The sequence below is a fragment of the Astatotilapia calliptera genome, chromosome 4, assembly GCF_900246225.1.
Source record: "Astatotilapia calliptera chromosome 4, fAstCal1.2, whole genome shotgun sequence".
Lineage (NCBI taxonomy): Eukaryota > Metazoa > Chordata > Actinopteri > Cichliformes > Cichlidae > Astatotilapia > Astatotilapia calliptera.
In genome coordinates this window covers 28,888,385-28,913,328 of record NC_039305.1, presented here as the reverse complement: position 1 = coordinate 28,913,328, position 24,944 = coordinate 28,888,385, and the positions used below count along the sequence as shown (strand labels likewise).

The window sequence follows — 24,944 nt, the reverse complement described above, 5'->3', positions numbered from 1 at the left end:
CCTAGGGCTTATGTATTAACACATAAGCCCTTTCTCGGTTTCTGTCAGCTGCTTTTACAAAATATGTCCTTGTTCCGCCTTCAGACAGAACCTTAAATTTCTAAAATGCAGAAAGGTTCACACCCATCCTCATCAATCCGACGTGCAGGCAGATTGACCACCCCCCAACCCACCTCCAAGGCCAGCTGCGACCCCGGGACAAGGCCAGTCCAGCCCCTGAACCACCAGCTAACCCCCACCTGAGGCAGGGTGTTGGAAGTCTTGCCCACTCTAAATTTGTGACAAAGCTAAATTTGCACTCTTGTAGCCAGACCCCTTTTCCCCACACTGACATTATTATGGCCAATAACTAAAATACATTTCCAAACTGTCATAATGAATCCAGGATGAAAAGTACAACATCCCACAAGCTGTGTTTAACTGTGATTTTAGGTGCTTTAAAGAGGATTTTTCCTCCAAAGATTAACTGTGATTGCTGTGTAAAGGGCTAAAATTGTAATGCCTCCTGAGCCTTGGTGCAGCAAAATGCAGCTGGGAATTTCAAAGCCTTTGGATATAGATGAATCATTGTCTCTGACCAAAGTTTCTCTGCTTCTTGATTTAGAGGTAGTGTCCTGGTCTGTGTTCTTTCACCCTGATGAATTAAAGCCCAGCGACTGTCACAGAAGGACAGTCCTGCTTGTGTCTCGACATTTGATGAGTTTTGTCTCAAAACATGAGCTAAAGCTCCTCGATCGCTACGTGAAAACCATTAGGAAGCATTTTCATTTGGTGACCCTTACCTTATGTCCTCCTGTATTGAGCCTGAGAGGGGTCAGGTACGGGTCAAAAATCATGTGACTGGTTTCGATGTCGATGGGAGACTGCCTTTTCCCAATGGCACACAGGTTCCAGGCTGAGTTCACCAGACCCCAGAAGGATGGAACTAGTGTTGGAACGAGAGGGAAAAAAGAAAGCAATTATTGTGTGAGTGCCTGTGCATGCCTGTGCACATGCAGGCACAAGATCAAACCATAAAAACAGAAAGAAAGGGAGCAGATGAGCTTCATTATGATGGGACAGAAGTGCTGGTGGAGTTTAGGGAGATTTAAATTTACATATGGCTTCATTAAAATCCAACTAAAAAAAGAACTTTCATTAAAGTCTCCAGGTTATTATCTGCAAGTACAAGTAAGGCGGAGAAATGGACTTCTTAAAAGTGACTCAAAAGTTCTCTCCATCGTTTTTATTGCACATAATTTACAATACCAGAACTTGGCAGACCCACAGGCTAAGCTGAGCCTTGCAACAGAAATATACCTCCCCGGAATAAAGTAGTACATCTTACTTTTACACTTAAAATATTTTCATGATGGTTGTTGAATTTTCTGTTGATAACATAATAACAGCATTAATTAACATTGTAAATATAAGGATCCTGTAATTGAGTCTGTGTTTATTGTGTGAATGCTGAGTATTAAGCTCATTCTCATTCCCAGGGTGTCAGTTATTTGGGTAGATTTGGCGTGTGTTCCGAGTGAGATGAATGGAAGGGGTGTTTCAATGTTTTCCTAAAAGTAACCAAGTCATTTTCAGCACCTAAACGTAACTCTTTTTTAGTGTATTAACCTGGCAATATAGTTTTCTTTGCCTAAAGCTGCCCTAATACTTTAGTGCCAAACCTAGCCAAGACGTTTTTGTTGCCTGTACCTAATAAGTGAATCAAAGCCACAATACAAAGTTAATAATAAAGCTAAAATCAAAACAATTAGTGAGGAAAAAAATCACTAACTCTGTTAACTGAACTGTAAAGGAATAAAACACTTTTGACATTCACTAGGGCACAAAGGCTTGTGTTTCATTGGTCCTCTAATGAACTGGAACTGAATGCTGAAAGGCATCACTGATGTCCCCTCATACCCAATATACAGTGCAGACCACATGGAACCATTTTTTCTCCCTCTGTGCTCGAGCATATACACTTGGAAATAAAAGAGTAGATACTTGACTGAAGTGGCGAGACTGAGCTTCATTTGATTTGGTTTCCATTAATGAACAGTGCTGTGATAAAAGTCTTTGCCCCTTCCTGATTTCTTCTTCTCTTCTTGTCATACTTGAATGTTTCAGGTCATCAAACAATAATAGTAACATTAGACAAAGATAAGCCAAGTTTTTTTTTTCTTTTTAAAAAAAGAAGATTTAACATAAAGATTTCACACTTTAAAAAAAGGTATCAAATAAAACTGGTCCAATGGGAATATCTCAAACATTTAATTGACTCAATGATATACTCTGATTAAAAAGACACGGCATACTTTAAGCACTTAGAAGTCTGTTGTGTCTGATCTCATTTAGCACTGTAATGATATACTTGCATATTCTACCTTGTAGTTGCATTAAACTGTACTGTGAATTTTAAAAATCAAAGTCTTTCTAGAAGTGAAGTAGTTTTATGCCTTTTATTATGACACAATATTTCATCGTACACCTCTCTGCATTTAATCATTAGTCATTATTAATCTCTGGCTCTCTTCCACAGCATGTCTTCGTCCTGTCTTCCTCCCCTCACCCCCAACCAGTTGCGGCAGATGGCCAGCCATCCCTGAGCCTGGTTCTACAAGAGGTTTCTTCCTGTTAAAAGGGAGTTTTTCCTTCCCGCTTTTGCCAAAGTGTTTGCTCATAGAGGATCATTGTGAAACCTAGCCCTCAGTAAATCACATGATAGGATGGGGCTAGGCTTCACAATGGGTACACGCAAAACCTTGGCTGATTGTGACCCATGCCGGTTTTCACACCTTGGCTCGTGTGATTAGGTAGAGGATCAATCGGAGGTCCATGACCCTCTTGGGGACTCTCCCATAGGGCTTAAAATCAGGGACTCTCCACCAGTTGCTCTTAGAACTGAAGAAACTTCTCGGATGAGAAGGTGAAACGTCTTAAAGGAAACTTAAAGAAGTCCAGACGCTTATCTTTCCAAGCTCCTTAAACAACTAAATTGAACATTCCTGTGTAAGAGAACAATTTTCCTCTTTTTTCCATATTTTTTTAATTTTGCAATACCTGTACTGCAGGATCCCTGCTGTCTGAAACGTTTAACCTCTAAAAGTTAGACTGTTCATTTTAAAAGGTGTTTTTTAAAAAACAAGAGCATGAAAATTTTCTTTGATTCTTGTCAAATTGCCATGTGGCTATGATAACTGCCATATCCAAGGTTTATAATGTAGCAGCACATAGTAACATGTAATTAAAAACAATATGATGATGTCATGATGAAACAAGCATGTTTTCTGAAATATTGCACCTGGGAGGGAACAATTCTGAACTTTATATGGTTGCTACGGGTTAATTAGCCAAGGGTGAGGAATTTGACTACCAGTAGATGTTTGTAATAAATCTTTTGGCTTCAGTGTTCACTTTAACCAAAGCACGTGTCAGTGATAAATTAGGCTTTGTTGTGTTATCTCAACATGTAATGCAGGATCATTGTAAACCCAAGACTCTTGTAGGATTAGATGTTCAGATAATCAGAAGAGTTTTGCTCTCTATCAGATAATCCTCTGTAGTCACATGATTACTACTATCCAGAACAGAACAAGCTGGACAAAGAATGGGACTGGAAATATGGTAATGATAGCTGATGTTTAAGGCAGCCAGATGGGGGCAACATGTGTTAGCAATGCAATTGACAGATAGGGAAAGGATGCGCACATGCTCACAGGCATACAGAGCCTTAGATGACATTACTAAATCAACTGTAATTTTGACACATGCACACAAAGTCTTTCTCTCGCCCCAGGGCTTATCACTAACTGTCATAATGCTTTTCATCTCCAGGCTTAATGACAATTCAGAGTGTGAAACAGCTGTCATTTTGCTCTAAAAAGTAATCAAGTCATCTAAGCTAAGACCCAGCTAAATGGGTAAAGAAAAAAAATTGAATGATTGAAGTTTTGGTCCACAAAATTTAGATCAGAAAACTTATTTATATAACTTTCTCCAATTGCACTCTATTTTAAAATTCATGCACACTGATTAACACCTGGGAGCTGTTCCTGACAGCCTCTACTGCTATCCCCCCACCCTTCCCTTCTTACAGTCTGTTCTCCTCTCTCTCCAGCCTCATCCATTCTTCCATCCCTCTCTGACCATATTCTGGGGAGAAGTGGAGTGACAGATGTGGCAGCCCTGACCTGCGGAGTGCAATCCTGACCCCTGCTTGGCACATATCCGCACACGGTTATATCACCAAGCTTTGTTTGTTTGTGTAAGTAGGTCTGTGTGTGACACACAGACACCCACTGTATGTCAGGAAACACATCAAGCTCTGTAGGAAACAAATAATTACTTGGGTCTAAAAAGTGGAATATGTCTATTGTGTTGTGTATGGGATTTAAATAATGGTGGCAGCTATTAGTCAGGACTCCTGTAGTTTCATTGCATCTAAAATCCAGATTGTCAACTGTGTTAGATTACATCATGTTGGTCCAGGTCTCTTTTAATCTTGAAGTGCTATGATGTAAATACAAAAAAGACTAAACATTAACACTTCATTGTTTCAATTTCAATCTAAGCTGAAATTTATTATAGAAATGGACAGCTGACAAAACAGAACCAGAGAAAAATAAATAAAGGCAAATATAGAAATCATAGAACAAAAGAACCTGCTTGAACAGTTACGCACCCAAGTATTTCACAGTATCAAAGTAAGCCATTCATACTTTTCTGTATGCCCATGGGTAAGTTACAAACATACTTATATTGGTGAAAATATGTATGAATACACAGAACTGCCTCTGCAACAGCTGGCGGCTTTAAATTCATTTGATTGTTATATTGATTTTCAAGTAGGTCAAATAAAACTTTTCCTCAAATTTCTGCTATTTTAGCACAAGTAGAGATTCCCAACAGACAGATAAAATCCAAAAAGATTATCCCACGGAAATAGTTTAGAGATCTTTAAAACACAAATATGCTGCTCTAGACTGGTTATGAAATACAGGAGGAGCATCATATTTTCTAAATAAACAGAGTTCATTTTGGTTTGGCAGAAATAAAAAATGATTCTAGACATACTGGATTAAAGTTATTGACCATGGCGTCACCCCCAGAGAAATAAATCTCATCCGAATGGCTTAAGTCAGTGGCTAAGCTAATGCTTCTATGCAGCTGTACTTAAGCATATTGATGTTTTAAGCTAATTGCTGTCAGCATGCTAATATGTATGTTTAACATGCTCACCATGTTAGGATGTTACAACGTTAACACATTTGTTAACAAACCAAAGATGAAGAACATCCTAAATCCTAAAATTATTTGGAAAAAACTAAAGCTTTTCACCAAATCTCTACAGGCCATGAGTTCAACTCATACACCACAAACTTCAGTTCTCTCAATATCTTTTAGTTCACATGTCACAGGCATTTTTCAGGATTTGCTAGCAACTGGACTACAAATATACACTAAGGATACAGCTTTGCTTGTGGCAACAAATTCCTCTTGAACATAAAAAGGGTTAAGTGGCAGCACAGAACAAGGACTAAGTTTTGATGCATTTCTGTCATTTATATCATACTACTTAGCCTTTTGGTCTCAGGTATCAGTCTGAGCTTTTGAACCGTTGACATCCCTTAAAATCATCGTAGGAATGTTAAAAGACAAAAGACTATTTAAAAAGGAAAACTGTGGAAATCAGTGAAACCAGTGGGTGATGTCACACACACACACAGTCCGTACAATCGACTAATAAAGAAAAAAAGGACACAAAGACTAAGACAGGTAATGAGAGTAGAGAGACAGAGACTGGGACGGAGGGAGGAAGCCCTGAGGACCAACCATCCTTTTTAATATTAATAAATGTAACCGGGTTCAAATGGCGGGGAAAAGAGAGAGAGACAAAAACTGAGAGAGAAAAGGGAGATAAAGAGTCAAAATGCACTGCCTGCAGATATGTGGAGCTTAAAAGGAGAAGAGCTTTCTGGAAACGTGCGTGTTAAGTGATAAAGACTTGTTTAAATCTGCACTGTAGCATGGGTTACTGTATGGTGGATGACAAAAGCTGTCGGATACTGGGTTAACCTGTATTATCAACCACCAAACTGAAAGAATGCACAACTAGTAAAACGTCTGTCTTACTCTTCAGTGCTAAATGGGCTCCATTGTTGTCCAGGAACTATTAAAATACATCAATGAGCCAAACAGCTTTTATGGGTAATGTGTCCCTTCATTACCACGAACATTTACGTTCCCACATACACAATTCTGCTGCCCCAAATGCTCAATAAAGCATTAAATATGGATTATTCCACCACAGATTGTAGAGCTTGAGAAACGCTCTAACTCTATCTGATTGAATAACCCTTGTTAAACATAGTAACCAGTAGTTTATGGGGTATTACACAGGTTTTGTTTTAATGTAAACAATAATCTTGTTGACAACAATTAAGAGAGGTAAACTATGGAAAAATATTGTTTTTGCTTGTTTCTCATCTTTTATTTAAACTGAAATGAACTCATGGCGTGTAAGCTCCTGTAGATCCATCCAAAGATACAGTCTCACAGTCACAAAGATTTTGAACAACCTATGAAAATATTCAAAAGTAAGGCAAAGATATATTTTCATCAAGGGATTATTTGCTGGACTACTTTTGGTTGGATGAACGACTTTCACAAGTCTGCTGGTAACCTGACAACCCCAGTTCATTTTCTGTGTTTCTTTGAGCGAAAATACGTAGCTCATGGAATAAACCGAAAGCACATTTTACACCTATAAGAGAGACAGTCAGAAGATTATAATGAAAAATTGAATAGCAGCTGTGAATGAGCAAGGCAAAAAGAGAGAACCTGAGCTCTTAGGGAACAGTGGAGTGACTGCTGTTCTGAATGGAGGATGGAGTTGCTATCAATGTGCCAAAAATGGAAGCTTAAGGGTAGATAACTGGGAGCAGAACAAAGCTGTCAGGGGTGGAGCTCACTCGTGGGGATGAGGTGTAAGGCTGTTCTGAAACCCCTTCATTCAATCAAATCAATTTGGAGTGATCCTCCTCTCCCAGATAACAATAGCCATTAAGTAGATTGGTTACTTGTACAAATATGAGTTTTGCTACTTTCAGAACTGATGTGTAACAGCGGGGAACACACGACTCAGTCACAAAGCCTGCAAACGCTCACATTAACCTTTCTTGTTCTTTACAAAAGCAATTTATCCTCTGAAATGATTTCATTATCAGGTCCTGCTACAACGGAAGCCATAATGAAAGACCCTTATCAGACATACATTCTGTATCAGTACTGCAGTTTGTCGGTCTCTTTGAAATTCTACAAACATAAGCTCAACACGAGTACTTATCTCACTCAAAATTTTGAAGCACACCTATTCCTACTCGTCTTACCGTATTTTCACGACCATAAGGCGCACTTAAAAGTCTTAGATTTTCTTCAAAAAGTACGGCGCGCCCTATAGCGCAGTGCGCCCTGTGTGTTGTAAGGAGGACGTAGTAGAGAACACCATGAGAACGCTAAAGGGTGAAGTGTGGGCGTTGATCGTATATACCGGACAATCGCACATACCTGTATAAAAGGACAGGTATGTGCATTATGTGGAACATCGTTGTTTTAACAACCCTGAAAATGGCAAAGAGACACGCTTATGAAGCACAGTTTAAACTGAAGGCCATCAGCTATGCGGAGGAACATGGAAATCGAGCAGCGGCAAGAGAATTTAAGATTAACGAATCGATGGTTCGCAAATGGAGGAAGCTAGAAAACAAGCTCCGGCAGTTCAAGAAAACGCAGCTGAGTTTCCGCGGACATAAGGCGAGGTGGCCCGAGTTGGAGGAAAGACTCGAGCGGTGGATCATCGAGCAAAGAACGAGCGAGAGAAGCGTTTCGACGGTCACCATTCGACTAAAAGCAGTTTCACTAGCTGAAGAGATGAACATTGAACATTTCCAAGGAGGTCCGTCTTGGTGCTTTCGTTTTATGAAACGGTGCCATTTTTCCATCCGGACCAGGACTACGGTAGCGCAGCAACTTCCAGCGGATTATAAGGAAAAGCTGGCCATCTTCCGCTCCAACTGCAGCAAACACATCGGCGACAAAAACATCCAGCCCAGCCACATCACAAACATGGACGAGGTCCCGCTCACTTTTGACATCCCGGTGAGTCACACTGTGGAGAAGAAGGGGACCAGCACGGTAGCGATACGCACAACGGGGTATGAAAAGTCTTCTTTTACTGTTGTGCTTGGCTGCCATGCTAATGGACAGAAACTGCCGCCTATGGTGATTTTTAAGTGAAAGACTTTGCCTAAAGAGAAGTTTCCAGCAGGAATCATCATTAAGGCAAATGAAAAGGGCTGGATGGATGAGGAAATGATGAAAGAGTGGCTGAGGGAGGTGTATGTAAGGAGACCAGGTGGTTTTTTCCACGCATCACCATCGCTGTTGATCTGTGACTCTATGCGTGCCCATCTCACAGCCGATGTGAAAAAACTAGTGAAACAAATGAACTGTGAGCTTGCTGTCATTCAGTCACTCTCCTCTCCAAATAACTTCTGCTTAGCTTTCCGAGCTTTCCGATCTTCCCTGGGGTCCTCTTAATTGTTGTGATGCCTGTTCGAAATGCAGAGAGGTGCGCTTGATTTGCCACACGGAGCAGCGCGAGAGTAAAGCATGCGGGAGGTGCTAATAATCGGCTCAGTCATTTTTAATGATCGTTGAAAGCCCAGATCGTAATCGTGATTAAAATTCAATTAATTGAGCAGCCCTAGGACAGAACAAAGTTAGCTTCACTTGGGGCACAATAAAAGATCACTGGAATTTTAGATGGTTGGTTGCACAGTTGTCATATCAGATCATCAGATCATCAGAAACTTTATTGTCATTGTCATGAGAACAACGAAATTAAGAATGGTCCCCGATCATTGCATCATCCCTAGCAATATCAAAATATAAATAAAACAATAAAATTCAATATATAAAATAGATAGAATACTTAAAATACTAATAAGATATAACAGTAAAACATTCACATACATTCCCACACACATGCTTCAGACCGTGCATAGATTAACACAAGAGTGGCGTGATGGACATTTTTTTTGTAGTATTCAGATGTGTTATTGCAGTTGGATAACAGCTGTGTTTGAGTCTATTAGTCCTTGCTCTGATTGCCCTGTACCGTCTGCCTGAGGGCAACAGTTCGAACAGGGAGTGGCCAGGATGTGAGGTGTCTTTTATGATGTTTTGGGCCTTTTTAAAACAGTGGGCGTTGTGTAGAACTTCCAGTGTGGGGAGAGGGCAGCCAGTGATCTTTTGGGCGGTGTTAATGATCCCTTGGAGTGCTTTCCTCTGAGCCCCTGTGCAGCTAGTGTACCAGATGCATATGCAGTAAGTTAGAACACTCTCAATGGTGGCTCTGTAGAAGGACACCAGCAGTCTCTGTGTGATGTTATTCCTCCTGAGAATTCTCAGGAAGTACAGTCTCTGTTGGGCCTTTTTCAGCAGCTCGGAGGTGTTCACACTCCAGGAAAGGTTCTCCTCTATATTGACTCCCAGGAAGCGGAAGCTTGCCACCCTTTCTACACAGTCCCCATTTATGAATAGTGGTTGGATCTCTGCCTTTTTCCTTCTGAAGTCTATTATGAGTTCTTTGGTTTTTGAAGTGTTGAGGAGGAGGTTATTGGCCTTACACCATGACGTCAGCTGCTCCACCTCGTCTCTGTACGTAGACTCGTCTCCCTTGGAAATGAGCCCCACCACTGTGGTGTCATCTGCAAATTTCACAAAGATGTTGCTGTGGTGGCGAGGAGTGCAGTCGTGTGTGTAGAGAGAGTAGAGCAGTGGACTGAGCACACAGCCCTGGGGTGAGCCAGTGCTGAGACTCAGGGCTGAGGATGTGTGATGGCCAACTCTGACTCTCTGTCTACGGCCCGAGAGGAAGCTATTGATCCACATGCAGGTGCTGTATGGAAGCCCCAGGTCTTGTAGCTTGGCCACCAGTTTGTGTGGAAGGATGGTGTTAAAAGCTGAGCAGTAATCCACGAAGAGCATCCGCACATAGCTACCATGCTCTTCCAGGTGAGTTAATGCAGCATGGAGTGCTGTGGCTACAGCGTCTTCCGTGGATCGGTTTGCTCTGTAGGCAAACTGGTGTGGATCCAGGCTGCGGGGCAGGGCTGCTGTGATGTGTCTGCGGACCAGCTTCTCAAAGCATTTCATTACCACTGGGGTGAGTGCCACCGGTCTGTAGTCATTCAGGCCGGTGATGTGGGGCTTCTTAGGCAAGGGGACTATGGTGGAGGACTTCAGGCAGAGTGGGACAGTCGCCTGTGCGAGGGATTTGTTGAAAATCCTGGTGAAGATCCCAGCCAGCTGTCCTGCACAATCCCTCAATATTCGACCTGGCACACCATCAGGACCCGCCGCCTTCCTCGGGTTAACAGCCTGCAGCATGCGCCTCACCTCGTGCTCTTCCAGGGTGAGGGTGGTGCTGCTATGGGTGGCGTGTTGCTGCTGTGGCTCCAATACCTCCGGTACCCTGGTCTCAAAGCGGGCAAAGAAGATATTCAGCTCCTCTGCCAGCTCCAGGTCACCGTCCGCAGCTCCGAGATTGATCTTATAGTTGGTTAGGTGCTGGATGCCTTGCCACACCTGCCGGCTGGTATTACTCTTCAAATGGTCCTCGATCCTCCTCCTATAGTCCCCCTTTGCCTCTCTGATGCCTCTCTTCAGGTTGGATCGGGCTGTGGTGTAGTAATCCCTGTTGCCAGACCTGAACGCAATGTTCCTCTCCTTCAGCAGCTGCCTGACCTCCCGGGTCATCCAGGGCTTTTGGTTGGATGACCCGGGAGGTCAGGCAGCAGAAAAAATCTGTTACATATACACATAAAACAGAACGGAAGTTTAAATCAAGCTCAAAGACTGCCTCGTAGTTCGTGCTGGAATACATTCAGTGGCTCTGGGTGAGATAAGAGCACCTAATGACTCTCTTTATCTGTATTTTTCCTGCTTTCTTTTCATGCTTTGCATTTGTATTGACAAACATTTTCTAATCACCAATGAATTCATAGAAATCTGATTATTTTAGTTGAATGCCCCCAGAAAGTAACAGGTAAGCATTTAAAAAATATTCTTGGAATTATGCTGGCTATTGCTTGACAGGGTGACACTAGTAGCAATCTAGAGAGCTAACTATGAACTGAAAGATAAATTGCATCAATAACATAGATTCTGATACTCTGGATTCAAATAGCCACATTCGTTACAATGACAAGATAGCACCAAAGGCCCTGGGTTACACTACCATCTTCTCTGTGCATGCTCGAATACATGCAGGAGCCAGCAAGAAAGAAGATTATCTGCACCTTGACGATGGTGCCCGAGTACTTTCTCATCTAAAGTACACTGAACACATTGTACAATGGATGAGTTAAGGTTTTTAAAATTTCAGTAAAGATTTCGCTACATTTAATAAGGCGGTCTCACTGGGTCAGTCTCAATCTGAGACTCAGCTTTGAAGACCCCAACAATCTCATTGGTAACAGCAGATGTTACAGTCATAGCTACATCTCCAGGTTAAGCCTGCTTCACCACAGACTGTATAACTGGCCCATCCGCATCCAGCTATCCTATGTAGTCTAAAGTCATTAAAGGTATCCCAGACAAATACATAACGGAGCAAAAGCTTTGACAGATGCACCTGAGGGGTTTATGGTGAATTGCTTATTCCTCCTAAACCAGCCTCTGTGCAAGCTGTTCAACCATTACATTCTCCTGGGAGAGATGCAATGTGCATGCCAACACAGATTTACCAACCTTTGGTAGTCCCATGCAAGTGTAGAGTGTCCTAGAAGGATGTGTTTTGCTATCGTTGGAATGCTGGATAAATCTAATCAGAAATGATTCAACCACCTACTGTGTGACTCCTGGTCAAGTAATCTGTGAGTAAGCCTTTCCAAAAAGGCAAGCCTCTAAGTGATGGAAGAAACACCGGTACTGATGACTCAGTAGATGTTTTAGGCGAAAATGCTTTAACATGGAGTTGTGTTTCTTGTTTAATTTCAGAAATACATCATTCTGCACCCTAACCCTATAAGAGTTGGGTCTACCTCACCTTTGCTGTATGTAGTATCTAATGGAGAACTGTGACACCAAGATTTTTTATTGTATTAATTAAGCTTGTCAAGCTGTTGTAGGAGCATATGTGGTTCATTCCTTTCATGCCCATGGAACACTGGCACTTGATAAATTTTCATAATTGTTTAGTTTGCAAAACTGTGGCCTAAGCCGCTTATGTAAATTAAGCCACAATAACAGCACGTTTGTGATCAATACACTTGTCACAGAGTGTCTGATTCGTAGTTTAAGTATGAGCTGAGGGAAGATGTGTGCATAGGGATGCTGTAAGTAGTATATATATACACCACCTTTGAATGATAATAATATACCAAACAAGGTGGTATATTATAGATTTGCTAGATTTGGTTTAGACTTTAAGCTGAACATGACCCTAGCTTTCAATTTACTACAAGAACCACTAGTAGACCTTCAGGACAGCATTTAACTTAGCATGAATACTTGAAACTCAAAAAAGGCAGGAGACAGATACACCTCTGCAACCAGAATCCACCTACATATGAAATGGACTATGTAAATAACACATCTGTTCCATGTTCAAAGCATAAAAATACTTAACTGCCAATTTTACAAAAACTATTAAAAGTTTTATAATTTCAGTAGATACAATTTATAGCCACTATATTGTTAAGATAGCTAGTTGCTATGGCTGTCGGTACACATTTACTCAGCAAGCGAGCTTAAAATCTACAACTAAGGAGGAATTTTTGGTATGTTGGTAGCCACAGATCTTAGATGGATTGCTATATCTTTAGATTCACTAACTAGCAACACTAGCTAACACTAACTAGCAAGCGTCAGCATTATTTCTAGGCTGCTGGGATTCAAAAGCACATTTTCTTTGTACAGGTGGAAATAAAATCACCAACCTACTGCTTTATTTTACTTCTCATTAAGTCCACTGAAAAAACACTTCAAAGAAGTGGATTTCTAAGAGAAATTATCTTGAAAGAACTGCTTTAACTACATAAAAGTTGATGAAAATGCAAATGTGTATTGCAGGTGAAGGAGTGACTCATGACCTCAGTGCGTCTACAATCCTCGCTACATTTTCTGTTATCAGGAAAGAGGGTAGTTAAAGTAATGTGAACCAGGTGCACATGTTTCATTCAGAAGGCATCCTGTTATCCATATATTAACCCAGCTCAAAGCTTGAAAGCCTGTTACATATGTCTCAGTCACGGGTACAGAAAGATTTCCCTTTGAGTGTATTGACGTGTTATATGTTTAAACGGAGAGCAGAGATTGAGATGCACTGCATATACGATTTCCTAAAGAGTATGAGCGATACGGCTTTGATGTGCTGTTGGCACGATGTATGATATGTGTGTGCCAGAGGGATCAGTCAAAGCTTAAATAACTTGCACATCATGTACGAGGGGTTGGTGCAATAATATTAGAAGATAATGTTAATGCATTTGTAGACATTACACTGACTGTGATTAAGTGGATAAAATGACCACAAGCACAAAAGTCAATGTCAAGAGTTCTGCCTCTGTTTTCAACACAAGGCATTAGATTTATCATTTTGAATAGACTCATGCATGACAGTATATACACCCATATATAAACAAATACAATATTAATGACGTATCTTTCTAAACCTGGAACACAAGCTACCAGGATTATTGAACCTGTTCTCACCCAGACCATTCTCATTCCCAACGCACAACATACCGATGATTGGTCACGGCCTGACACAAAAGGTACCCCTCTGCGTCCTTATGAAGCGCTCTTGGAGATTGAAGCACGGCTTTCTATGTGCTTCCCTTTATATTCGCTTTGCAGCTTTCTATTGTAGCCCTAACCCTAACCTTACCCCTAACCTTAACCCTAACCTTACATTTATAGATTCATTCCAACCTGCTTTCGTGCCTCGAAACGCACAACATAGCGACGATTTGTCACATAGCATTGTTATGTTATGTTTTGGGTTGAGAACATGTTGTCTCACCTCAGCGTGTCAATTCCAGCTGTTCTCTCAAATAGTGCTATTCTATCAGTACACAAAATGTCTCATTTGGCATTTCCTTGACCCACAGGCTGCCTAAATATTGGACACCAGGAGATTATTAACAATCACCAATGCTTGTCCGCATGTGGAAGTTTAAGGGACGGTGGTAGAATATCACTTGATTTGTTGCCACTGACATAAATGCTATTGTGTACATGTGCACTTGTTCACTGGTGTATAGGCATTGCTCCTCTCTCACAAGCTAATAAATCCTGAACTAAGAGCTGTTGCATTTAGGAATATTTCCTTTGTTTTAGCATTTTGTGAAATGATTAACATCTTTCCTTACTTAACTGTCAGACGTGCTAATCATACCACTCTAATGGGGTATGGTTCAGCCCACACTGGAAGAGTATTAGCTGCATGAGGACTGTAAGTGGATAAAATACCAGTTTGACTATGTTACGACATATTATTCTTAGGCTAATTAATGTAGCGTGGTTGCATGGAATATTATTAAAAGTCAAATGTCCTGTACAAGATCAAACATATTCACAAGAAAATGATTTAATTTCATGGGAGTAGGTGTTCATGCAATGAAATCCTTTGCTCATAAATTTATATTAATATTTGAATAATACTCATTCACAAGCATTCTGCAATGAAACGCACATGCTATCAGTACTAACTGCATTCTTGATAAACGACTGACCGAGCCACAGGCAGCATTAAAATTCTTTGTAGCTTTGGCCTGCAGTGGCACTGCAGGTCTCAAAGAATGTTTGAACTAAATAACTAACTGGCAGAAAAGTTTGTGTTAGCTTTGGGTTGCTGCAGAGAACATCAAGGAATATTTAAGAATGGCCTTGCAGTGCTTGGGCATCTGCATAGCGGCACAAGCTGTGCAGGATTTTCTCATGACATTTCAGAAATGTTTACGATGGGAAATTTTGTCACTGACAGCAGATGTCAATACAAAATTATGATAATAATGTGTGTCAAATAAACTGCCATGCTGCATTCAAACAATGATGTAACTCCACTGTAATCCACTTTGTGTACTCTCTCCCTTTAGTGTCTCTCTGTTCATCTGCTGTGCCCTGTTCTGTATCCAGCTCACCAGTGTCTTTACCTCTGAGGACAGTGGTAGGCACAGAGTAGACACAGCATGACAGACATTGACAAAAACAGACATGAGAAGATTTCTGACATGCACATGAATATATTGTGTCAATAATCTACGTACTTATCTGACATTTTTATAGCATGTTGATATAAATTACCAATGCAAACACTCCTGTTTATATTTTTCTTTTCTTTTTTTTTTAAATTCTAATTCTGAAGAGAACATGCTTTAGTTGAAAAATAGTGAAACCTCCCATTGTATTCTAAAAGATGGGTGCAGCTTCTGGTTCTGAAAAACAATTGTCCCAGAAGTGGACTCCCCAGCAAACTCTCCCTCATACACTGTGTGTCTATACTTGTTGTTGTACTAGGGTTAGGGAAAGGTTTACATACATATATATTAATTAAGCATTGTACATCAGGGCCCAATTTCATCCCACAGCATGATGATGACTTCAAACATGATCGTAGTGAGACAGATCTAGGCGTGCAGCATAAAGTTTGGCACCAACAAAACAGAAAAAATCAATTTAAGAAGAACGAGTTCTCCAGGATACTTGGAACAACATATCTACCGAGTTCCTTCTAAGCTTCCTAAAAGTGTACTGAGAATAACTGGTTTTCAGAACAAACACAGATTTTTTTGTCTTTTCACTACAGCCCTAAACTTAAAAAGAATAAATACATGAAAACTCTTCATGCCATTGTTTTTGAAAGTGATTTAACTGCACTTTTAGAGCCTACAACTTTTTCATAGACCCTCTTCCTAGCAAAAAACCCTAAAACAATCCGCAGGCAGTTCATGGAGAAGTGTACAGGCTGTACAGTTTCTTTTAACTTTCTTTTCTTTTAATTTCTAACCAGAGTTCAGTCTTATATAAAAACATATCTAGTCACCTCCAGCTGCTTGAAAAAAATCACATAATAGTCACATTATCTCTGCTAGTAATTTTCTTGTTTTGCTCGATTTTATATTCTACCGAGCCCAAAGCAGACTGCACACACAAACACAGTGCACACTCACAGCACTGTGATTTCTGAGCCATCTCACTCGGCCTTCTGGAACACATTTACAATGCCCCACTCTCTAACACAACATAATAATTTTTAATTCATATTTAAAGTTAGATTTTAGTTTTAAATAAAAATGTTTTCTGTTACATTAAATAATCTGTTCAAAAATCTTAATTAGCAATAACTGCAGGCTGTATGTGTCATTTTCTACCTTATGGCTCATTCCAAGCAACCTCTCGTTTATATTTACTGCAAACTAGTATATATTCATGTTTTACAGCAATGTTCAGCATTATGAGTGCATGATAATTATAGAAACCCTGAGAAAATTTAAAATGCATGAATAGCGGGCGGTAAATATACAAGTTTCCATTATGGCTGCTCCCGCTGAAACAGAATACCTGATGACTGGTTTACCTATATGCTGCTTAGAGGTGTACTACTAGAGCTGTGTTTGATCCCTGTTTAGCTACACTGAGAATATAATTGGCAGGTGATCTCGTATGGACACATATCTCCCAAGGATCCACCATCATCCTGTCATGGACTAGTGGGCCTTGTTAAGCAACTATATCTGTACGTTAAAAATATGAACATGGTTCAAGCTAATTATTTATTATTTCTGATAAAATTATTTGTGATTATTTGAGTAAGACATTGAGTAAAACAATGTATTTCACTGTATGTTATCCTGTCTTCTTTCTCTCACCCCAACCGGTCACAGCAGATGGCCGCACCTCCCTGAGCCTGGTTCAGGGAGGTTTCTTCCTGTTAAAAGGGAGTTTTTCCTTCCCACTGTCGCCAAAGTGCTTGCTCATAGGGGGTCATATGATTGTTGGGTTTTTCTCTGTATGTATTATTGTAGGATCTACCTTACAATATAAAGCGGCTTGTGGCGCCTCTTGTTGTGATTTGGCGGTGTATAAAAAAAAATTAATTGAAAAACATAAACATTTAGTTTGGGATAGATTTTTTCTCTTTCTAAATCAGTTAACACTGAAAACTGCATTTTGTATTGTATTATATACTCAAGTTATCTTTATCTCATGTTAAAATTTGTTCGATGATCTCAAACTCCTGCTGTGTGATACTGAAAATTTGGTATTGATCAGATACCAACTAAATTCATTGTTAGTATTCCCAATATCAATGCCAATACTCATACTTTTAACCTATAAATTCAGCAGTGTGTCATGACATATGGGATTAATCATCATGAATTTGCTCATTCTGAACACATTTTAATGACCACTAAATCAAGTAATTTTTATTTTCCAAATGAATCATTAATACAACAAAACACAGCTTTCAGCTATTCATGTATTTTAAAAATTGTTTTTTGGAGGCCTGGAATGTAAATGTGTAAATGTCTCTAAAGCACTTTCCACTTCTATTCTTTAAATGTGCTGTTAGCGCTACACACAATAGACGTGATAGACAACGCAAAAAGGTTCAGACATTTTTCATAGTGCATGTTGTGCAGGTAAAAAAAATTTAACACAGTGAGCTACATATGTCACAGCGGGGTACACCAGTGTGTTCTGACAATGGACCCAAATTAAACAGGAGCGACAACTGAAACCTAAACTGTAAAAAACGAAATCTATGAAAACGGTGATAACTATGAAACAGCTATGACAACTGTGAAGACTAAGATGACTATGAATACTTTGACGAGACGAAGGAAAACAGACGACCTCACAACTAATACACACAGGAGGTGATCAGGGGAAGTGGAAACACACGAGGAAACAGCTGACACACATGAACATAACGACAACACAGGGGAAGTGAAACTAAAAACAAGGACAAAGACACACAGTCTTTCCAAATAAACCAAGAAACACTGAGAAAATAACAATAATCAAAGAATGAAACTAAAACACACAAAACACTGGGTCACAGACCCAGTGCCGTGACAACATACTGAACTTAATGGATACAAATAGTGTATCAATACTATTCAATTCAATTCATCCATCCATCCATCCATTCGCTTCCGCTTATCCTTTTCAGGGTCGCGGGGGGCGCTGGAGCCTATCCCAGCTGTCATAGGGCAAGAGGCGGTGTACACCCTGGACAGGTCGCCAGTCTGTCGCAGGGACAACACACAGGGACAGACAGCCATTCGCACTCACATTCACACCATTCACACAATGGCAATTTGGATTTTCCAATTAACCTATCCCCTCAAGCTGCATGTCTTTGGACGGTGGGAGGAAGCCGGAGTACCCGGAGTGAACCCACGTAAACACGGGGAGAACATGCAAACTCCACACAGAAAGACCCCGGCCTGATGTTGGAATTGAACTCAGGACCTTCTTGCTGTGCGGCAACAGTGCTAACCACCGTGCCACCGTGCTGCCCTCAATTCAATTCAATTCAATTTTATTTATATAGCGCCAAATCACAACAAAAGTCGCCTCAAGGTGCTAGTATCGATCCAATACCAATATCAGCATTGGTATTGGTATTATCGATTTAGTAAGTATGACAGTCAAAAACTAGGAAATCGAAAATACTTTTTCACTGTATATGTCATTTTCACCAGGGCCCAACCACGAGACTCATAATTAGTTTTCTACTCAAGTCAGATCAAATGGATTTAAAACTTTTCAGAGACAATGGAAAGATTGAAAGAAAATTGGAATCAGGGGTCCTTGATTGATGTGGCTATGAAAAAGGAGTATTTTCACAATAATAAACTAAGATAGGTGCAATTATTTTTTAAATGAAGGTGAATACTGTTGACTCTAGACAGTGAGAAAAGACTGTTTCACTCCTACAGCAACCAGCATGCTTTGAGATCTGTTCCTTCCAAGGCCACTGCCCAGACCGTTGTCGTTTTGATATATGACCCAAGCATCTAAGGAGGTGTGCCAATAAAGAGAAAGGCGGTACAATAGTGCATTTTTAAGACAAGTCTAAATAAAAGAAGGAAGAAGCAATAAAACATATTTTGTGAAAATAGAAACGGTGTTTAAAATCAAGGAATTTGCCATTTATAGCTGAATATTCACTAATATTAACAATCATGTTAGGATCACAAAGCAACACATTGAAGGAGTTTAACCTTTTTTTGGTTAACACATGACAAAAACATGAATCACCGGCCCTTTTCAAGACACACCCCACCATCCTTACACACATCACTCTTGGTTTGTGGTTACACCTAGAATCAAGAACAGAGGGTTTGCGTGTGTGTGTGTGTGTGTGTGTGTGTGTGTTAGGGCTGCATGATTAATCGTTAGAAAATCGCAATCTCAATTCATACTTATGTGCGATCTCATTTCCAAATGACAACGATTTAAAAAAAAAAAAAAAGACGATGACAATGACGATTTTGATCCGGGACGTAATCTACATGAAAACAAGCACTCAAAAAAACAAAACAAAAAAACAAAACAAGCGCTCACTCTTCCTGCTCAACAAATGACAAGCGCGGAGCCTTATACCACGTGATACAGAAGCTGTGCCGTGTGATGCTAAAATTAGCAGGAAAAAACAACAGAGAGCACGTCAGGGATGACGAGAAAGTGACAGGAGAAAATCCGTCCTGGTCAACCACCCAAACATCAATAACGGGAACCTTATACAGCGCTTCCCTATACCCGTCGAACTCCCGCAGGCACAAAGAAATTACGGAGGCTAGCACTTATCACCTGGCCAAAGATATGGCTCCCATCAACACTGTGCAAAACGAGGGATTTAGGAAAATGATCAACACCCTAGACAAACGCTACACAGTGCCGTCCCGCAACTATTTTTCTATTGTTGCACTGCCTGCTCTATACACGCAGCGTCGAGCAACGGTGGAGATGGAATTTCAAGCAGTACAACATTTTGCGGCAACGACAAAATGTGAGACATTTGTTGTTTTTATGTTTATTTATTGTTTTTATGTTCAGTCTCAATTGTTACGAAGTTGATGTGCAGTTAATAAGCGCGATAAATATTTATACTGGAAAAGAAAATCGTGAAAGAATCGTGATCTCAATTCTAAGCCAAAAAATCGTGATTCTCATTTTATGCAAAATCGTGCAGCCCTGGTGTGTGTGTTTATCAGTGAAAAAAGCAGGTGCAGTCCTTTGTAGTTCTTTGTATTTCTGACCCAGGTGTGCATGTTAAAAATTTTATGACCCAGAAATTCCTCTGATGATTTTTGCAGATGACATGAAGTACGATTAAACACACTAGCAAACACCCTCTCTGCAAGCAGTTGTTGTCAGGCCTTTAATTACATAAAGGTGGCGTACATTTACGTTACATGTTAAACAAGGGGGTGATGAATATGAAAGTGTAAATAATTGGAACTTATAAGAATGTTTTTACACATATAGATGTTGATAATTGCTGTATGTGTGACAATAAGTTTTGTTCAGACTGACCCATTCATTACAGAGGAAATACATGCAGACATACATATGGTGCACTCATTATAGTAAGATACTCATCACACATATGCAATATGGAAGAAAAAAACAACAGACTTACAGGAAACACATTATATAACATCAGAAAAAAGGGATGAAAAATGATCTGTGAACCCAGTGTTATCAGCTGACTACTGATAAACAGTTAGATGCTCATTGTTAAAGCAGAACCTTATTAATCTTTGAGGAATAAAATCCATTCCCATCACTGGAAGACTATTATGCACTGCTACTTTATAGCATCAAGTGATTAAAAAAACATACCAACAAATGCAGACAAGTGGCTGTGCTTTAATCCCTGGTTAAAATATGAAGACTACATGTGCTGTAGCTGCAACAACCTCGAGCTATAAGGACCAACACTGGCTGAAAGACAAAAAGCAGATCCATAAAGATTATCAAAATGTATTACTCAGAGCAGTTATGACATCACAGAGTGAGATGAAATGGTTTGAAGTGATTTTAGTGAGTAAATGAAGCAGAATGTTTAAAGTGGTATGACAAGATCTAATAAAATTATGTTACTGCCAAACATAAGTGTATTTACACCACAGTACACAGTACATCTGAACTGCCCAAGGAAAGGCTTTTCTTTGAAAATTAAGTCTTACTCAATTTGCTATTTAAATAACAATCTTACTTACCAGCTCAGTTAGCCCCTACACAGATGGGGGTTGAGTAGTTTAGCTTTTTCCAGCCCTCAACTATCTAAAACTAAAATCTAAAACATTTAAAATTAGTCATTAGTCAAAAGTAGTCATTATCCAGTGAAATCTAACAATACACATAAATTAAACTGTACCAAAGTTAGAGCTAGCAACACTCCTGTGATTTATCATCTTACATTATATATTACCAGTTTTCTCTTTCTGATCACCTTGGTCAACATGAAATGTAGAGTTCATCAACAGACAAAGATAACCCAGGTACGGTAATTACAAAATGAACTTTTTAAATGATGACACTCCCACCCCCTCTTATACAGGGAGTGCAGAATTATTAGGCAAGTTGTATTTTTGAGGAATAATTTTATTATTGAACACCAACCATGTTCTCAATGAACCCAAAAAACTCATTAATATCAAAGCTGAATGTTTTTGGAAGTTTTTTAGTTTGTTTTTAGTTTTAACTATTTTAGGGGGATATCTGTGTGTGCAGGTGACTATTACTGTGCAGAATTATTAGGCAACTTAACAAAAAACAAATATATACCCATTTCAATTATTTATTTTTACCAGTGAAACCAATATAACATCTCCACATTCACAAATATACATTTCTGACATTCAAAAACAAAACAAAAACAAATCAGCGACCAATATAGCCACCTTTCTTTGCAAGGACACTCAAAAGCCTGCCATCCATGGATTCTGTCAGTGTTTTGATCTGTTCACCATCAACATTGCGTGCAGCAGCAACCACAGCCTCCCAGACACTGTTCAGAGAGGTGTACTGTTTTCCCTCCTTGTAAATCTCACATTTGATGATGGACCACAGGTTCTCAATGGGGTTCAGATCAGGTGAACAAGGAGGCCATGTCATTAGTTTTTCTTCTTTTATACCCTTTCTTGCCAGCCACGCTGTGGAGTACTTGGACGCGTGTGATGGAGCATTGTCCTGCATGAAAATCATGTTTTTCTTGAAGGATGCAGACTTCTTCCTGTACCACTGCTTGAAGAAGGTGTCTTCCAGAAACTGGCAGTAGGACTGGGAGTTGAGCTTGACTCCATCCTCAACCCGAAAAGGCCCCGCAAGCTCATCTTTGATGATACCAGCCCAAACCAGTACTCCACCTCCACCTTGCTGGCGTCTGAGTCGGACTGGAGCTCCCTGCCCTTTACCAATCCAGCCACGGGCCCATCCATCTGGCCCATCAAGACTCACTCTCATTTCATCAGTCCATAAAACCTTAGAAAAACCAGTCTTGAGATATTTCTTGGCCCAGTCTTGACGTTTCAGCTTGTGTGTCTTGTTCAGTGGTGGTCGTCTTTCAGCCTTTCTTACCTTGGCCATGTCTCTGAGTATTGCACACCTTGTGCTTTTGGGCACTCCAGTGATGTTGCAGCTCTGAAATATGGCCAAACTGGTGGCAAGTGGCATCTTGGCAGCTGCACGCTTGACTTTTCTCAGTTCATGGGCAGTTATTATGCGCTTTGGTTTTTCCACACGCTTCTTGCGACCCTGTTGACTATTTTGAATGAAACGCTGGATTGTTCGATGATCACGCTTCAGAAGCTTTGCAATTTTGAGACTGCTGCATCCCTCTGCAAGATATCTCACTATTTTTGACTTTTCTGAGCCTGTCAAGTCCTTCTTTTGACCCATTTTGCCAAAGGAAAGGACGTTGCCTAATAATTATGCACACCTGATATAGGGTGTTGATGTCATTAGACCACACTCCTTCTCATTACAGAGATGCACATCACCTAATATGCTTAATTGGTAGTAGGCTTTCGAGCCTATACAACTTGGAGTAAGACAACATGCATGAAAAGGATGATGTGGACAAAATACTCATTTGCCTAATAATTCTGCACTCCCTGTAATGGAGAAAATATGGAACATGGTGAACCTTTCCAAGAGTGGCTGACCTTCCAGCATGTCAAGGAATCATCCAGGAGGTCACAGAAAAACACAGAACAACATCTAAAGAGCTGTAAGTCAACACTTGCCTCAGTTAAGTTTATGATTCTGCAAGAAGAAAGAGACTGGGCAAAAATAGCATCCATGGGAGACTTCCAAGACAAAAATCACTGCTCACCAAAGAGAATACAAAGACTCGACACATGTTTTCCAAAAAACATCCTGATGATCTCCAAGACAAATTTTTCTGTGGACTGACAAAGTAAAAGCTGAACTGGAAGTTTTGTGTCCTCTTTACCTAGCATAAAACTAACACAGCATTTTATAAAATGTACATCATGCAAACAGTCAAACATGGTGGTGATAGTGTGATGCTCTGTGCTTCTGTTGCGGTTTTCGGGACACATACAACTTGTTGTAACTGATCACAACAATGAATTTTGCTTTCTACCAGAAAATCCTGAAGGAGAATTTTTAGCAATCTGTCTGTCCTGAAACGGAACTTTATTCAGTTTATGTAGCATGACAATGATCCAAAACAAACCAGACTGGTCTGAAAGGCTCAAAAACATGTGGCAGGATTGAGCAGGATATTGGCTCACTGATCCACCGTGCTAGGACCTACAATAATGGTATTAGAACGGCAACACCCTGAGGCTCTCTAAGCAAGTGAAAGAGGACAGGTGAGGATTAGTAATTGTCAGAGCCACAATCCAGAATGAGACAAGGAACATTTACAAATACATCCGAAAGATTGTCTCTCAAAATGAGCTGCTCCAAAAATACCTAGGCAGGAAGACAGTAACAACCAAGCCCCATCATGGGATGTAACATTAACAGAGGAAGTGGCTGATTAAAAAAGCCAGTGGAAGAAGAAAAGGCCGGCTTAAAACACACCACACGGGCTCTGATCATGGCAACACAAAAACAGATTCACCTCAGACATCAGGACCCAGGTTGCAGACTGCGCAAAGGTGCCTCCAAACCTATCCAACACAATGCAGCAGGATGTAAGATGCAAGCTGGGAGTGCATACACTGAGAGGCACAACTAAGTGGCTGAGATAGTACAAAAGAATATCTGTGGTGCATAAGGACCAGAAGATCTCAAGATCCAATGGGATTATTCTGTGGTTTTGGTTACCTTGGGTGTTTGTACTCTTCTGTTTCATGGTTCATGTTCCTATGTTCTGTGTCCCCCAGTCTGTGTTAAGTTGGTGTGTTATGTCATTGCGTGTATGTGTTTCCTGTTTTATTGTGAAGGTCTGCGTCTTATGTGAGTGCTTTCAGTTTGCCTCCCTAGTCTCGTCACATTAATCACTCCCAGCTGTGTTCCCCACCTGTGTGTAATCTCCCTGTGTTCTCTGAGTGTATTTAAGTTGTGTCTTCTGTCATGGTAGTTGCTGGTTCGTCTGTGTTGTTTCCCCTCGGTCTCCCTGCAACTCTCCATGTGTATTTCCCCGGACCTCCCTGCATCTTCGTTTCTGGTTTGTTTTGTTAGTTTTACCCAGTTTAGGTTCCAATTTCATGTTCCCAGTGCCTTGGTTGTTTGTTTTTCCCTTCGTTAATAAATACTCACCTGTACCAGAGCTGCCGCGTGCTGGTCCTAAATATTCCACAGTACGAACCAGGCACCATGGACCCAGCGGCAGTATATCCGTCCGAGGAGCTCCGGGACGACGTTACATATAACGTGGAGATTCTCCTCGGGCTGTGGCTAGA

The 24,944-nt window shown here is 40.4% G+C and overlaps 1 protein-coding gene across 2 annotated transcripts in view; it reads right to left on the bottom strand.

The window, feature by feature from the left end:
* LOC113021370 (carbonic anhydrase-related protein 10-like) overlaps window positions 1-24,944 on the bottom strand; it is a 146,308-nt gene that overhangs the window by 67,196 nt on the left and 54,168 nt on the right. For both annotated transcript variants that reach the window (XM_026166008.1, XM_026166009.1), the window contains one exon: window positions 783-925. In XM_026166008.1, coding sequence (XP_026021793.1) covers window positions 783-925 — 143 coding nt within the window. The remainder of the gene's footprint in view (window positions 1-782; window positions 926-24,944) is intronic.